Below are 16657 nucleotides of genomic sequence, written 5' to 3'. Positions count from 1 at the left end.
CCCCTCCTCTATCCAAAACACAGACAGTAGCCACGTTTACATGGACCCAAATTTTCCGCTTACATTCAGTTTATTTGCTCAAATGGAAAGAATTTAGCCTTTGTATACACCTCATCTGAAAGAAACGTGCCAATCCAAACGGACGTTTAATCGGTTTCACAGGGGTGGAATATTCCTTTCCCCAAACTGATTGAGGAATCATGTATCCACTCAAACAGAAAGTTGTCAGGGTACGTTCTTTCAGCGCATGCTCAGATATGACGTAAGACGCAACTAGAGACGATCCAAACTTTGAAAGAACTGAACATAATTTCAAGACTGGATGCACGAAAAACCAGCAAAAAAAAAACTGTCGTCCTCCATCTTTGATAAATCTCATGATGTTTATGTTTTTCTGCACATGCCCCATTAACTATTCTGTTTGATTATAGCAGCGCATGTAGACCAGAGATTGGAATATTCCTTTCCATGTATACTATTGTTTTCGGAAAAGTCATTCAGAAAGATTCCATTCGGAAAGACAAAAAACTCCTCATGTAACCGTGGCTAGACAGTCCCCCTCACTCACAGCAGTCTCCTCCTGCTGCTCCAGAGCAGACAACTGCATTCAAATCAATCACCAAGTGTGTGTCTCATTATGGTCACTTCTGCTGGTCCCCAGCCCAGATAAAGGAGGAGGGTTGATATTTAGACATTAAAAAAACAAGAATGGTTGTGTTTCACCTGCTTTCTGGCTCTCCCACATTATTTCTCTCTCTTACAGAGTCCATGACAATAACCGAAAACTGCGACCACAAAACCGTGATAAGAACCGAACCGTGGTCTTTCTGGTTATTTTCTTTCAAGTTTACTTGAAGAAACTTTTTTTCTCTGCTTTCTTTTACTCCATTATTCCACTCAGTGTTCAGATGGGTGTTTCTTTTGACTCAGACTGTTATGTTGTTCACAAAAAGTTGCTGATTCCTTTGAGATTTTAAAGATCTACTCTTTAAAAGCCATTTATGGAAATTATACGGCTGACATTATAACACTGTCAACATGAATGACACAAATAACAAACAACAAGAAAGACACAACAAACACACACTCACCCCTTCATCCTGAGACAGCGGGTTGTTGACCACGAGGTCTTGCTGGCCTGCAGCCTTGCGAGGATTAGTGATGTGCTGTGAGAAGATAACAACAAACACCAACGAATGTCAATAACAGACACTGATATGAGACTTATTAATCCCTTCTTGAAGGTCTTCACTGTCCAAATGCACAACAACAATCATTTTTGAGATTCCTTCACTACAATGCTCAGTAAACCTTGGAGAATGGCCAGATGTAGATAGAGATGCCAATGGATGAGATTTTGACTTTATAATGTTCAACCTGCAGAGCTGGAAAATACCTGTTTACAATCTACATTTTAATTTCAGGAAGCAGCAAGAAAAGTGTTTTTTTTTTTTGTATGAAAAACATCATTCTTCATTCAAATTCCTTTTTATTCTGTGTGACTCTCATAAATCCTCTTTGCCTAAACTTCTTAATAAAATCTGCATTTGTGTGCTTAGCAACAGAAAATTTTGATGAATAGGCTAATTACCCCGCTAATAAAACAATAATCTCCTAAAAATTAAGTTATGTGAAGAAAAACAGACTCATGTTGGCTTTGTACAGCTGTGTCAGCAGTGTGAGAGGTTATGTATCGTGTGGGGGAGTTCATTCTGAAGAGGGTTTGTTTCATACATTTCTTCTTTTTCTTATATTTTGTGACTAAAGAGCTGTTTGCAGGTTGTAAAGGGATCCAGCCAGGGTGCAGATGAATGGATACTGAATTACTGTGGGTATTTTTGAGTTCAACTCTGTTACAAAGTCTGAGTCATGAAACAGTAGGAACAGTAGCTTTTATAATTTTGGATACAAATCTCATCTCTTTTGGGTCATAAGCTCGGATAAAGGAGAGGGTTTTTTCAACATTAACAAGAAAAAAAAGAATCAACAGACTAAAAAGTCATTTATTTTCATTAACATATGCTCTGTGTTTTTACATAATTTCTGTTTCTCCCACAATAATATTCCTCTCTTCTACAGCATCCATGACAATTACGTGCAGATGGGATTTTATGCAAATTAGACGGCTGTGTCATGTAGCGACTTATGGGACAGCAAATAAATACTTTTCTATAGTGGATACATGTTGTCAGGGAATAAGAGGCAATGCACCGTTTGAAAAACTTGTGTTCAGTAACTGTTAACTTGAAAGAAAAGTGTTATATCACCCAGTACACTAGTGATACTGGAATTTGTTCACTGCAAAATGTAGTAAAATAAAGAGATTATTTTTCGCAAAAAACATACTAAAACTGGCCCACAAACCCGGTATGGACTGGCCTGTGGTCTACCTGTACCGATGCACCCTTATTAAATACTACACTCTGATTGGACAGTAGTAATGGTGTTACTTTCCAACTATTAAGGGCTATCAGGGACAATCTGCGTCACCAGTTAGTTCATATCAAACCTCAAAGACGAGTCCTGCATATTTCACCTCTGCCTGTTGACACTGTGGCAAAAAAATTGGCTCCTACTAGTGTAAGAGCAAATGTGGAAAAAAAGATGATTTTTATCTTTATTTATATGTTCAACATCCTCGGATGGCAGCAATGTCTGACATAAGAATAGACATTGGTTGTGGAGTAACAGGTAAAGGTTGACAGACCTCTTTGAAAAGACTGAACAGGAGGTTGTGATCTGGTGTATGGATGGGAATTTACAGTAATTCCTATATTCAAATATTCTAAATATCTAATGAACTAATACTCACAGATTATGTTAATTTTTATTTTAGCCATTAATGAAAATAGGGTACGTTGGATGCAGACCTCCCGGACTGTAATTAAAGTCATTATGTACATCTTTTCTACTCTCGTAATTGTTGTTCCCCATGGCCGTGGCTTGTACTCTGGCTTGACAAACCCCATGAGCTCTCTGAAGCCTTTACCTTCCACAAAACTTATTGGGAGCATACCTCCAGTTATGAGCAATCTGATCGTCTCCTCTCTGGTTTCGTCACAACAACGTGCTAACAGAGCTAGCAACTGACAGGATGCGAGACTGCCTACCTCAGCTGTTATCTCCTTGTGCTTTGTGCACACGTGGTTAAGCATCAAACTAGTTATTGCATCGCATGTAAATTTAATGCACAAATCTTACACTGGACATTTACTTCATGGTTTTTGTCGAAGTACTTTCAGACATCACTTTTCTTTGACTGGCAGTAGTCTGAAGTGTTGCAGACGGTTCTGCATTTGTTTTGCGTTTGCTTTCTGTTTATTAACATGTTCCTAAAGAGTTGCTGCAGCTGCTGTAAAACTGTTGTTCTTGCAGAAATCTGGCTCGGTGTGCTAAGGCCGTGGCCAGAGAAGTCGTAAGTTTCCATCCCCTTAATAATTCTTCTAACTAGTATATTTAGTTAGGCAAAGACGAAAAGCATGGTCACACATGTAGAGCTGTGTGTGTTCAACTATGTCTCCAAACGCAGCACTTGCAGGGGTGCGAGAATAACAAAATGTAACTCGATTAATGAGGTTAACAGCGAGTATTCGAGTACTTGATTACTCATATCCACCACTAATCTGGTGTTGTCATTTTGAGCACAAGATGACAACACCATCAAAGAAATGCTCAACTTTTGGCACAGTTATGCTGGTATGAACATAGCTTCAAACTTTGGGATCTGAGGGCTACTTCTTTCTTTGTCTGATGAAATAAAATAACCTTAAATAATTTTTCAACCATCATTGTGTCCATGTATTTATCTTTTTTTCATATTAGCCTGGCGATGAGAGGGATACAGTGATGAGTGTGTGATTATATGAAATGAAATCAGACCTTTCCTGCTCACCCTGTCTGGATTTAAGTGCACAGTGAAAACCTGCTCACAGTATGATAACCCCTGCAGGTAAATGCAGTGAGGTGTTGGAATTGAAAAACTTCAACATTTTAGACCTATGTGGGTTTTTACATTGTATTTTAAGCCGCAAAAAGTGACAATAAGATTAAAAAAAATCTGTGCCACAGAGGCCTCAGAAGGACCCTCTCACCGTCTCTTTGATCTTCTCATACTGGCCTCGCAGCTCCTTGGTCTTGTTGATCCACTGACTCTTATCTTCTGGAAGAGCCTCCAGATACAGCTGAAGACAGACAGGAAAACAAGGTCAATGTGACGCCACCCCATGAAGAATCTCGCGCCAAGAAGCCATAAACCTGCAGAAAATTCCCACTCTCAAACTCCACCAAAGAAGCTCTACTCGCTGCCAAAACAGCATCTTTTCTGCAGCAGGGAATTTGCCAAAGCCATTTTAATGAAATTCGATAGAAGTGCTCGATCCATTTGGCAGTTACCTTCCAGCATACGCTCCGAAAGCGGCTGCTCCTCAGCCGACCGTTGATGCCCGCCTGCCGGATCCGAGCCAGGTAATTACTGTTGAGGAACAAGTCGTCCCATTCTTTCCTGTGCAGAGGACAAGGAGATTTATGAGCTCCTCAACACAAATTGGGCACGGTGCTCCATCTAATGTGTCACCCAGCGGTGCACCAGTAGGCTGGAGCAGAGAGCTGGGCCAAGAGTTTAGGGTACACACAAACACACACACACTCACACACACGCACAAGAATGTGCTGGAAACACTCACCTGTATGAGAGGAAGGTTGACTGAGGCTGTGAGTAAGTGCTGCTGTCGAGAGATCCTCCTGTTAAAAGAGACAAACAGCCACCAGGGGGCGATGTAAACAGACTGAAACTGGACGTTGATGATTTTCAAAACTTGTGAACGACATCGTAGCCAAAATATAACCTGATGATGACACTGGCCTTTTTCCTGCTCCCAAATGACCCACAGGTTATTTTGGAGATTATTTTTCTTGCCGCCCAATTGAGCAAAAAGGGCCCGGAGCGGGAGAGTGACGACACCGCAGACTGAAGTCATACTCCTCTTTGTCTTTATTGGAGGTAATAAGTCTGATTTGGCCTGCAGGTAAACATGCACTCAAGATGGAGAGCTGTCTATCAACATTAGTAAGAGGAGTGGATCATTCCACAGGGACACTCAGCATGAATATTCATCAGTTCCACAACATGCCAGCCCTCGTACATTTCCTCTCACTCCCTCTCACGTAAACACAAAAACACCCTCAGCCCGGAGGCGTCGCCAGACACGTCTGTGAGTCAACCTTCACAGCGAGACCCAAATTTATCTTTTATTATCTGTTGAGATCGACAGCTTCAACACATTCAGGGTACTGGGCTGCTCAGTACTGGACAGGGACACTCTGAACATCCATCGCTCTCTGAATACAGAGGTTCAAAGCTCTTACAGGAACCTACGAGAGAGATCTACTGAGAGCTACTCTGACAGCACGTTTTGGAGACAAAGGAGCAGAGAAGGGACTCACCTGCCCAAAAATCAACCATTCACATCATAAATATTTCTGAGTCAACATTCTGATATTTAGGATCCCATTTTTCTTATATCTGTCACAAAGAACAATACAGGAGCTAGAACACAGTGTGCTGTGAAATTTATAAACAGTGTCTCTTAAAGATTCAAGGTTTGACAGTAAAAGTTGTTTCACTTGTCTCCTCGTCTCTCCTCTGTCTTAGTAAAGACTCTGATAAAGCATATGTGGTGTCAAATTCAGGTTCTGTTTCTTATCCAATGCAGAATGTCAGTGGGTGTGTATCGTCATATTTAACACAAGGGGCCACAAAGTCCAAGTTTCAGTGTCACAAAACTCCTCTAACCTGGCTACTTTAATGTGCTATTTAACTCTAAACTCATAAAAACTGACTGAGATCAGGTCTGGATCAGAGGTTCTGCTTTGAAACGTCTTTAATGTGCAGTCATTTCACTTTTTAATGCCTGATGATTCTACATGTACGGAAAGTTTCTATCATGACACTAGATTAAATACATTTATTATCACTTCTCATTTTACAAGATGTCTGACTAAAGCAGGCAAACAGCTTCAGCTTCCTTTTGTGTGAGAAACTGAACTTAACACCCCCTTTAATAGGAACACAAACTGGAGCTTCAGGTTTTGTCACTAGCTTACTCTGAGAAAGAAAGTCTGGGCATGTTGAACTTCACTTCATGGTGCACCCCTCAGGAGGGTCTGCCAGAAGATCTGTCTCTGACTGGTTTTCAGAGCTCTTCAACACTGACTGTAGAAATAATCTGCAATGAGCGTCTCTCTGACTCCTTTAAAAGGGCTAGCTTGAGCTGTCCTCCGCAAAAGCTTGACAGCATATTGAGACGCCTGTTTCTGAAACAGAAAATGAAGCACATTGGCTATAGCAGCCATATTGGTTGTGGCAAGGGCTTTCCGCACAGCTATAGGGCGCCTGTAAGTCATGTGACCTTGAGCTGTGCCTCTGATTGAGCAAGCTCCCGATCGTAATATCGTCTGAACTGCAGAGTTAGAAAAACGTTTACCCCCGTACAGTGTGTGCCAATAGTGAAATTAGTGATTCAGTCAGGAGATTTTTTTTGAACCAGGCTGTAAATAGATTAGTTTCTGCTTTGAAAACAACTTTTTTTGGCTTGGTGTGTTTGTGACTTCCGGTACTTCCGGAGCCAGCCTCAAGGTAACACTCAAGAAACAGCAGATTTTAGCACTTCCGCATTGTCTCATATTCTTAGACCAGAGGTTGCCGCTTAGTTAATATCTGTTTTGGCCAAAATGAAAGTTTAGGGTGGCATCTATGTAAAAAAAAAACAGATCAAATGAAAGTAGCTTGTTCATATTAAAAACAATTCACTCTGATTCGACCAATAAAACCTAAGACTGGCACAGCCTCAGTTTCAGCACACCTTTATGTGTAACTATAGCCCTGTTTCCACCAAGCAGTCTGGTTCAGATCAGTACAGTTTGGTACAGGTTGGATTGGTTAAGCCTGGTCCTGTTTTTGTTTCCACAGCCAACCGTGCCCCCTTGAGGTCGGGGGCGTGTAGGCCTGATGCCGATAGCCGAGTCAGTTAAATAATAGTGTGATGCCACAGATAACGCGACACAGTGTACCCCGCTAACAAATCCAACGAAGAAGAAAAATGCGACGCAGTAAACAAAGAGCGAATACAGGAGACAATTCACCTTCTTTGTGACTGGCATGTGGCTCTTTGTTACAAAACACAACCAGGTTTTCCTTCAGAGACGGCTTGTCTTGGTTATTTGGGGGTCTGTCCTGGGATTAGTCAGTGGAAACGCTGTAAAATGTGTGCTGTGCTGAGATGAACCAAACTGAACCGCTTGGTGGAAACAGGGCTCATGAGCCCAAGCACTCAAAGTCTCGACATGAACTTCTGAAAGGTTGATTTTAGTGTGAGGGTTGACGTACTGCTGCGGTTCTTGTTGAAATTATTGAGGGGATCCAGACCCGTCTCCTGCTGCTCGTCTGTCTGTAGAGGGTGGCGGGTCTCAAAATTTGGGTGCTGCATGACCGCAACCCGACCAGACCTGGTGAAAAGTAAAAGGAGACAGAGGAGGGACAAAATAAATACATAAACTTAAAAGAAAGCTGCGTTCAATCATCTGTAAGTACCAATGAAAGCTAGAAGATCAGCTATAAGCTATCAGAGTAACTTCATTTTAGGAAGCTTATCTTGTGTCATGTGTGACCTCTGAACTCAGAAAACACTCAAAAATCTCTGACTGATAAAGAAAAGAGCTCTCCTCAAAACAAACTGACCTTTGATCAAAGCTTGTGCTGACACGCATCCTGTCTGCCTAAGACTCCTTGAGCACATGTTTTATACACTTGCTGACCCTGACCTTTGGTTGAAGGGTTGCATTTTAAATCTATCTACGAGTTCCTCTGCTACTAATCGACACACATGAGCTGTTTAATGTCAGGACTTACTGTCACAGTCTCGTGATTCTCCTCAGCCACGACTCAGAAGGAAAGAGGACTCTGGAAGAAGAAAGAGAAACAATAATGAAAGTATACCAATACAGCGCACGGGGAAATAAAGCAGACAGCTTCACAGAGGCAAAATGAAGAAGGAATATATAGCTGTGATGAAGGAACAAAGAAAACTACAAGCAAGAAAAACTAAACCTGATTTAACATACAAAATATCCACTGCGCTTCTGTGACCTAGTTCTTCACACAGTTTACAGGTTCAATAAGATTGAAAACTGTTGTAAAGTTAATTTATTTCAGTTGTTCAATACAAAAAGTAAAACTCATAAACTGGATTCAGCTCACACAGATTATATTTAAAGCCTTGTTTTTATTTTACTTTCATTTTGATGATTGCGCCATACAGTAAATGAAAACCCCAAATTCAGTATTCCAAGAAAATGTAATACTACATTGAGACCAAGATCACATTTTTTGATTCGGGCAGCGTATTGTTAGGAACCTCAACATTCAACTCAATTATGATTCTTTGGGTTGCAATTTGATTAGATAACAATTTGATTTGATATTGATCTAAATGCTTTTATGTTGATTCAGTGAGAGGTGGAAATATACGAATGATTAGAGTTTCTGTTGACAATTTTTAAATATTTATTTTCAGGCCAATATGAAAGTATGCAGACTTTTTCTTGTTTTTAAGCTATAAAACAACAAAGCTGAAGGAGCTGGCTTTGTGCTTCTGCTGCTCGCTTTGCCATTTTGTTGTTGTTTGGTCAAGTGAGGCTTCCGTCCATACAGGACAAATAACTCATACAGCATTCCCACTGGCCAGTAGGTGAATCAATTCAGAGGATTTTGTAAATAGATGCTGAATAAGGCGGGAAAACATTTAGACACATTAATATTTTTTTTCCCCTCCCCTACTTTTGATACAAAAATGTCGGCCTTCCGAAATGTGTGCTTAGTTTTATGCTTCTGATACTTGGTTGGAGCTCCTTTCACACGAATTACTGCATCAAAGCGGTGTGGCATGGAGGTGTTCAGCCTGTGGCTCTGCTGAGGTTGTTCTGATAGAGGACTTCAGCTTATCTGTGTTAACAGAAAGAGTTACAGGTAGAGGAATGTGATCGTGTTGTATCAGAAAATTGTGGTTTTCAAAAAATAAGGAAAGAGTAATTAATGATTGTAAAATTGAAGAGTATTTTGCTTGAAATGCAGTGTTTACAGTGTATAGTCTTGACTGGTGTTGATCAAACAGTGTTTGGTGTCCAAACAAATCCCAGAATTGGACACATTTTACTCTTTCAAAGTAAACCATTGTTTTGACAGCAGATAAATAATTACAAAAATTAAAGCTGCAAACAGTTTTCAATTACTTCTAGCATAAAAGTGCGGCTAATGTTGGGTGTGGCAAAAATCATTTTCATGCATTGTGTTTTTTATCACTGTGGTGTCTTCATGTTGTATTCAGAGACACTGTTCTTCCTCTTTTTAAGAGTCAGCAAACTTTCCCTGCATCCCAAAGCTCTAAAATGTTATAACCTTAAACTTTCTCTACAGCCCAAAGATCTTAAAAAATATTTCCTCAGTCCTCAGTGAAACCAGTACAAGTTTTTGGTCTGCTGTGTAAAGGAGCATCCCCAAGTTTTTTATGCTGCTAGAAAAGGGTAAATAAAAAAACAGTCACTAAGGTTTGTGCTTTCATATGATTATTATGTCATTTTCTGAACATGTGTGATGAGCTGAGCATAAATAAGTGTGTGACCAGAGTATAAGGAAGATAATCTTGACAACAACTTTTATCAATTCAACATTACAGAGTACAAATCCAGAAGTTTGTATCAGGTTTATTTTCTTATTCACTGTCAAAAAATAGTTGGCCAAAGTCTAATACGGTGTAATATAAAGATAACAATGATGTTTTACCTACATGATCAATTATATGGTTCATTAGGGTCATTAAGACAAGAGAATTGAAATCTGAAACACTGGAGTCGTTCTTTTGGCATAATATACTGATATGATTAGGGATGGGTACCTTTCACATTTGAAACGAGACAGTACCGATGCTCGGTACCTGGTCATCGATACCGGTACTCAACAGTACCAATTTTCAGTACTTTTTTGTGTCTGTGTGGTAAAAAAAAAAATCTATCATTAATAAAACTTTTTTTTGATTAAACATATTCATTCTTTAATTTATAACCCTGCAATCTTGTGTTCATGTTCAGCAAAAAAAATCACCTATCATCCACTCCCTCACAGTCACAAGGATGCGTTTTGGTACCTAAACGTGGTACTTTTTGGTCTGCTGTATGTGGTACTTTTGGCAGAATTTGGTTGGTACCTATAAAAGTACCTAATTAGGTACCCATCCCTAGATATGAAACAGATGTAAAAGTTTGTTATAATTCAAATACAAATTAAAATAATTCATGAGTTAGTCAATATAAACCTATGTGATTTGCAAAATTTGTGTTTATTATTCTAAGCAGGACAGTGGACACAGAAAGAGGTTGTCCTTGTCTTCACATGCAGGTGTGAAACTTAGGGACATGGGATGCAGCCAGTTCAAATCCTTTTTGTCCTCCAGAGTTATGTCATTTAAAGCCTCTTTTACACCAGAGGCACTTTGACAACAATAACAGAAAGTCTGAAATCTTAAAAACTTGGACATCTGTGCAGATTTAAAAAAAAAAAAAAAAAAAAAAAAAAAAAAAAAACATAGGTGAAAGATGTTTTGGTTGTTCTAAGAAGTAACATCAGTGAAGTTTTGGATTGCAGTGTGCAGAGTGCAGAAGAGCTAATAATTTAATTGAGTTTATTAAATTAGTCCCTTATGACAATTAAATAAAACTTAAGTAACCATAAAGTAGTAAGTAGAGAAAATAGTCTGAATCCATTTTTGAGACACTCATAAAACATTAACAAACTACTGATGTTAAAAAAAAAAAAGATCAGATCTCAGTCCAGTCCTGGAGGTTTGGACAGCTCAGTGTCCACTATAATGAAAACTAATTTAAACAGAAATTAAACTGAAACATCTTTAGCAAAAAACTAATCAATTAAGTATTTGTCAAGCTAACATTCTCTAGTTAGAGCTTCTTATCTGTAGATGTTTGCACGCCTATCTAAACCAAATATCTGTTTTTAGCTGTTGGTTAAAATAAACAATCGTAGGATTTCACCATGAGCTAAAGGAAATCACAGTCCCTTTTTTCTTTTTTTTTTTGACTATTTTTGGAAACTTTATAGATTAATCTGTTATCTGATAACAGAGCTGAAACAACTGAAAGTGAAGCAATCAGCATTTTTCAGAGATAAATGATAAAAGGTTTCTTCCATTGACTCCAGGTCTTTGTTGAGCTGAACACTGAAATTTAGTTTAGGGCTGTCAGCATTAAAGCATGATTTGCAAAGTGATTATGGTCTAAAATAGGTTTCTTTTCGGTGTGTGTGTGTGTGTGTGTGTGTGTGTGTGTGTGTGTGTGTGTGTGTGTGTGTGTGTGTGCATGCTTTTTTTTGTAAATTTCTGTACACCCCATTTTTTTAGCCACAATGTGTCTTCTGCTTCCTGCTGCCGCCATGATAGAAAATACTGACGCCGCTGTGCTTCCTAATGACACCTTGAAAAACCCTGGGACAGCTTAGTTTTTACTATTTCCACTAAACTTAACGAAGAGCTGCAGCTAATCAGTCTGGCGTCAGGTGGCACAAGTTACAAAAGCCACCAAGGCACCCTTGAGATGTCTTCAAATAAATGTAAAAGCTAAGATAATGAAGTACATTACATCACATTCATATGAATCCCAAATCAAGGCAGATGTAAGAATTGGTTTGTGTCATAATTATAGTCTTACTGACTGCCTACTACTGGGATTTCAAACATACAATTAAAAATGCAATTTAATCATGCTGAACTGTGAATCAGTGATTAATCATGAGTTTTTAAAATTGTTTGTTTCTTTAAAATAAACCTTTGAAAGAAGAAGAGTGTGTGAAATGAAAAACCTCATCAGGTAACTTTAAGCCAACAGTCACACTTTGAGAGCAGCTCAGTGTCTCTGTGTGACGTCACAATCTAGGTTAACCAATTCTCCCCTCCATTGTTTCTCCAGCTTTGGATTATTCTATGTTTATGGATATGTTTAGCCTGATACTCAAGCCTACAGAAGAGAATAGCACGCTTCCACAGAGCGCCATGTTTTCATTCGCCTTATTAATTGTGGAAATATCACAACACAAAGGCATCTTATAAACCTATTAACTGTGAGTGGAACACCGCTTGATAAATCAGCCCCACGCTGCATCAAATCAGAAATTATTTTATATGCATAATGTATGTGGCTGTTTCTCTGCAAACATCTGTTCTCCTCAAAGACTAATGCTCTCCTTAAGACTGAGGCTTTTTTCCTCCCTTCTCTCATAAAAAGGATATTATCCCGTTGAATAATCACAACTAATCCACAGCTATAGGGAAAAACTGAACAATATTGGAATTATCTCCAATGATAGCTTTTTTCGTTTCTCTTTGAAAAGACTGGCTTGAAGATTTATCCAACTTTCCTCGGCAACTACAAATACATAAAATATACCAATTCAGTTTATAACTATGCAAAAGTGACAGAAGATATTCTGAGGAAGGCATTTCCCTACAGGCGCGCAAAGACAACCAACACCTTGTCCCTTCTTTCCAAAAATAAAAGTGGCTCTAAACTTTGCATAGACGCATCCACAGATCTCTCACTGGGACTTGTGCTTTGAGAAGAAATGTCTGCGTGTTGAAAGGAGATGCAAGTAAAACACTCAAGGCCTCGCCGTATTAGCCTGAAGCTACTCATCTCTTAGCATTCATTACTTCTTCCAAGAGTGGAACATAAATAAAAACACATCCTAACTTTACTACATAATAATCAAGGCAAATTAGCTCCTGCATAATTTAACTCACAGCACCTGGAGACGCCTCAATAATTCAAATCTTTCATGAAATAATCAAATCAATACATAATGAAATGCATAAATAAATCAAGATACAAATAACAAGGAGTCCATCTGCTCTGAGGTAGAAGATGTGAGCCGAAGCCAAAGTGGAGCTCAGGAATGAGCTTTTTAGCATTTTTCCTCATTTAGTGTTATGAACTCAGGCATGATTTTATGGTAGTTTGCTGATGTTTGGAAAAATTCTGAGCCTATCTAAAAGGGGTGGTAGAAAAAATGACTGTATTAGGATTTTTTGTTTTAAAATTTTAAATTGTGATTTTTTTTTTTTTTTTAAGAAAAACAATATTTTTTTTTTCAAATCTAAGTCCTCAATTTAAAAGCCAGGTTAAAGAAAAGTTGAGATGTCAGATCCCCTGAATAAATGCAACAAACTGACTTACATGTGATGTTCATTTTTGGGGAAAATATGTCTCCATATATAGTCTGTAGACATCATCATTCAACTTTTTCACTTGGTCTGGTGTTAAAAAAAGTTGACTATAAATTACAAAAATTGTGAATATCAAAGAACCACAATTTAAATCTAATCAGCACCTCAAAAATCGTAAAAAAAAAAAAAAATCAACTCAGGAGAATAGAATATCATCCCAGCCCCTCAATCTAATGCTTCAAGTGAAGTCAAGTCAGACTACCTTACATTGAACTGGTGCTAATCACTTTCCTTAGTAACTCCTTTTATCTGAAACACATAGCAAGCAACACCTTATTTAAGCTTGTAACTTTCACCCACTTGATCAAATCCCTGCAGCATCACATTCCTCAGGGTCATGAGAACATTTCAGACGCAGATCAGCTGCACAGATCAGAACGCAGCCAGACTTTGACCACTACAAGAGGAGAAATAATAATATTCACTTCAGTTCTTCATTAAAATGCTGAAGCAGGTTTCTGTTGCGCTGAAACGAGCAAAAAAAAAAAAAAACTCTCAAACAGCACACTGCCTCAAGCTCATAAGGCACAAAGACTAAACTATTCTGAAACTAAACCCAGATTAAAGTGTATTAAATGTTCTGCTTAAGTTGGCTGCAGGATTTCCATTTAGGGACATCTGACTGAATTACAACCGCTACTCCTCTGAAACAAACAAGGTGACGCTTGTTTTCAGCTCTAAAAATGCCTCTCACACAGCGCCAGTCTTAAGAACTTGTTAATGTTGTCGCACATTTTTAGGAAAAAAAAAAGAAAATAGACCAGTTTCTTCTTCTAGACTTATTTCAACTCACTGTTGGAGTTCTATTGTAGGACACAGTTTCAGGAAAATAGTGCGCACAACAAAGACTTTTTACAGGAATGAATATTCAAACAGGATTCTGCAGAGCTGTCACTGGCAGCTACAGCCAGAGCTGCAGACTGTAGTGGAGTTAAAGCGAAACTCTGCAGCTAAACAAACTCACATGCCTCTACTTCAGCTCGCAGCAAGAGCCTGGGAGCCTTCACAGTCACATGCTCTGTCAGAGGCTGAGAACACGCTGGGGATCTCAAGCCTGGAAAAATACTGTTACTTGCTGGGTCTTGACTGATTCAGCAAGGATTTACATGGCAAGAAATGTAATCTGACAGATACCTGTTTGTATTCAAAGAATTGAGAAACGCAGCTCAAACGGGGTCAAGACCTTCATGAGAAGTCATATGACAGGATAGGAAAGCAAACAAAAACATCTGTGTTCCTAGAAAATCTGTTAGGTTCATACAGAAGCCTAAGAGGACTTGCATTTGTGCTTTATTCCAGCGATAGCAAGCAATCCTTTCAGATCTTTTGAACAACATCAGATGATCATACCTGATGTCTTTTGTGTTGCAAGAGCACATCACAATCAGAAATAAGCTGAGCTTACCTTCTTAGTGTGGGTAGTAGCAGCATAGCACGGCATGTCATAGTCTGGCCTATCACGGTGGCCAGCCCATTATTTTGCTTTTTAAGTTGCCAGAAAATTATAGCCAGAAAATTAGCAAATTAGCTTTGTTGTGTGAAAAATAAGTGAAAAACAACTGTAAACATCTCATCATCACAAGACAAGAGAGTTAACAAAACGCAGTGATGCATGTCCACTTGGGGCTTCCATACTTTCACACAGTGCTCTAACCTATAGATTCTTCTGTGATTAACTGGATGATTTTCAGGGATTTACAAACCACATAACAACTTTCTCAGTTATGCAACAACTGCTTTGGGATCACAAGTGCACTCTTTGATTTTTACAAGACAAACAGTCCAGACAACAGGCTCTTACACATACATGTAAGAAGAGTAAATGAGAACTTTAAAACATCAAGTTTCCCCATTATACTAAACAGGAACAGAGTGTTAAGATCATAAAGTTACACAGATTTCCTTTCTCTATCCTATTTCCTCTCTACAAGTGTCAGTGCTGACAAAGGCCAGCTATTGTCTCCCACAAAGTATGCAGGTCAGTTTCGCTCCCTCCTTGTAGGACTAAAGGCACAAAGCACAGCTCAAGTCATTTTGTCCTTAAGCCTGCAGACGCATGTTCCCTCCTGATACAAATGTTTGTATTAAACTGCTTCCTTCAAACATGGAGATGCATGTGGTAGTGCATTTAACAGCTGCTAGCTGATAGTAAATCTCTGCACTGACTGAACCCATCACTGAGTCTGACAGGCAGGGTGCGCCGGCCTGAGGAAATGGACTGACTGCATTAGTGAGTCAGAAAAGCTGTTTTCAACACTTTTCATTGCACAGTTCAAAACCAGTATTGATAACGTTTCTGTAATCTGGCGTTAAAGGCACATAGTGTTCGTGTTTCCTGCACCACAGATGATGACAGCCAGAGCCTGCGGGATTATCGATGCAGGCACAACGCCAAACACAGCTAAGCTAGCCCCTTGATGGCTAGCAATGCTAACTGAGAGCTAAGCCAGCTAATTAAAATACACATCATGCACCGTTAGAGTCAGTTTTGACTTTCTCTTTTCACAGATGTCAGTAAGCAGATAGTGTTATGTTAAATTTAGCCTGGCTGTTAGCATGTTGTAACCGAGGCCTGACTTTACTTCCGACACACAGCTGCTCCCCAAAGACACTAGAGAAAGTCTTAACACACTCTTACACACATAAACACACAGCCTAACGGATTAGCAGTGCTACAGAGTTATTCGCAAACCCCCTGTTGGTTCCCGGTGTGTTTCAGGTACCTGTTCGGATCACGCAGGACTCCTCATTCTGCTCCGTCCGACTGTCTGCTGATTTGTAAACACTAGCGGGTCAGGCGGATGTACTGAAGACCAGCTGACTGATCACGTGACCGTGGAGCTGAGGCTGTGGATGCCGCTGTCTTCAGGTAACCCGTGCTGTGGAGTTTCCAAGGTAGGCACAACGAAGTCACATGATACACGAAAAGGCACAAGAACTGTTCACGAGGCCTAAGCAGCTGGTGTTTACAAAAAGTGTTTAGCGAGAAAAAGTCCTCATAGGTTGCGATGTTGTGGTTCATGGTCCTAGTCCCACTGCAGAAGGACACGTGCATGCCTGAAATGTTTGTCAGTGATCAAAAACTTAATGTTTTTTTTTATATATATAGCAACAGATAATCTTTTTTAGACCAATGGTATTAGTCGAGGTAATTCATTTTTACAGTTGTTGATTCTTCACCATTTCCTAGGTCGGAGGTCAAAGTGCATAGGATCAAGACCTCACCTGGTGAACTGCAGGGAAGACCCATGGGAATGAGTCCCAGCAGCAGAAGAGCCGACTGTAAATGGAAACAACGAAGATTAAAGGTACTATTT

At 39.4% G+C, this 16657-nt stretch overlaps 1 protein-coding gene across 2 annotated transcripts in view; it reads right to left on the bottom strand.

Annotated features, from left to right (window-relative positions):
• Nucleotides 1-16217, bottom strand: part of tbc1d5 (TBC1 domain family, member 5) — a 37235-nt gene extending 21018 nt beyond the window's left edge. For both annotated transcript variants that reach the window (XM_074687172.1, XM_074687173.1), the window contains exons 1-7: nt 16064-16217; nt 7907-7957; nt 7385-7503; nt 4683-4740; nt 4393-4501; nt 4092-4181; nt 1092-1166 (exon numbers count right to left, since the gene is read on the bottom strand). In XM_074687172.1, the coding sequence (XP_074543273.1) occupies nt 1092-1166; nt 4092-4181; nt 4393-4501; nt 4683-4740; nt 7385-7484 (432 nt within the window). In that variant the 5' untranslated portion in view covers nt 7485-7503; nt 7907-7957; nt 16064-16217. The remainder of the gene's footprint in view (nt 1-1091; nt 1167-4091; nt 4182-4392; nt 4502-4682; nt 4741-7384; nt 7504-7906; nt 7958-16063) is intronic.
• Nucleotides 16218-16657: the final 440 nt, after the last annotated feature.

Source organism: Halichoeres trimaculatus, unplaced genomic scaffold (assembly GCF_033239565.1).
Source record: "Halichoeres trimaculatus isolate MK-OKI-2021-1 unplaced genomic scaffold, fHalTri1.1 fHalTri1_scaffold_14, whole genome shotgun sequence".
Taxonomy (NCBI): domain Eukaryota; kingdom Metazoa; phylum Chordata; class Actinopteri; order Labriformes; family Labridae; genus Halichoeres; species Halichoeres trimaculatus.
This window is presented reverse-complemented; position numbering and strand designations above follow the sequence as displayed.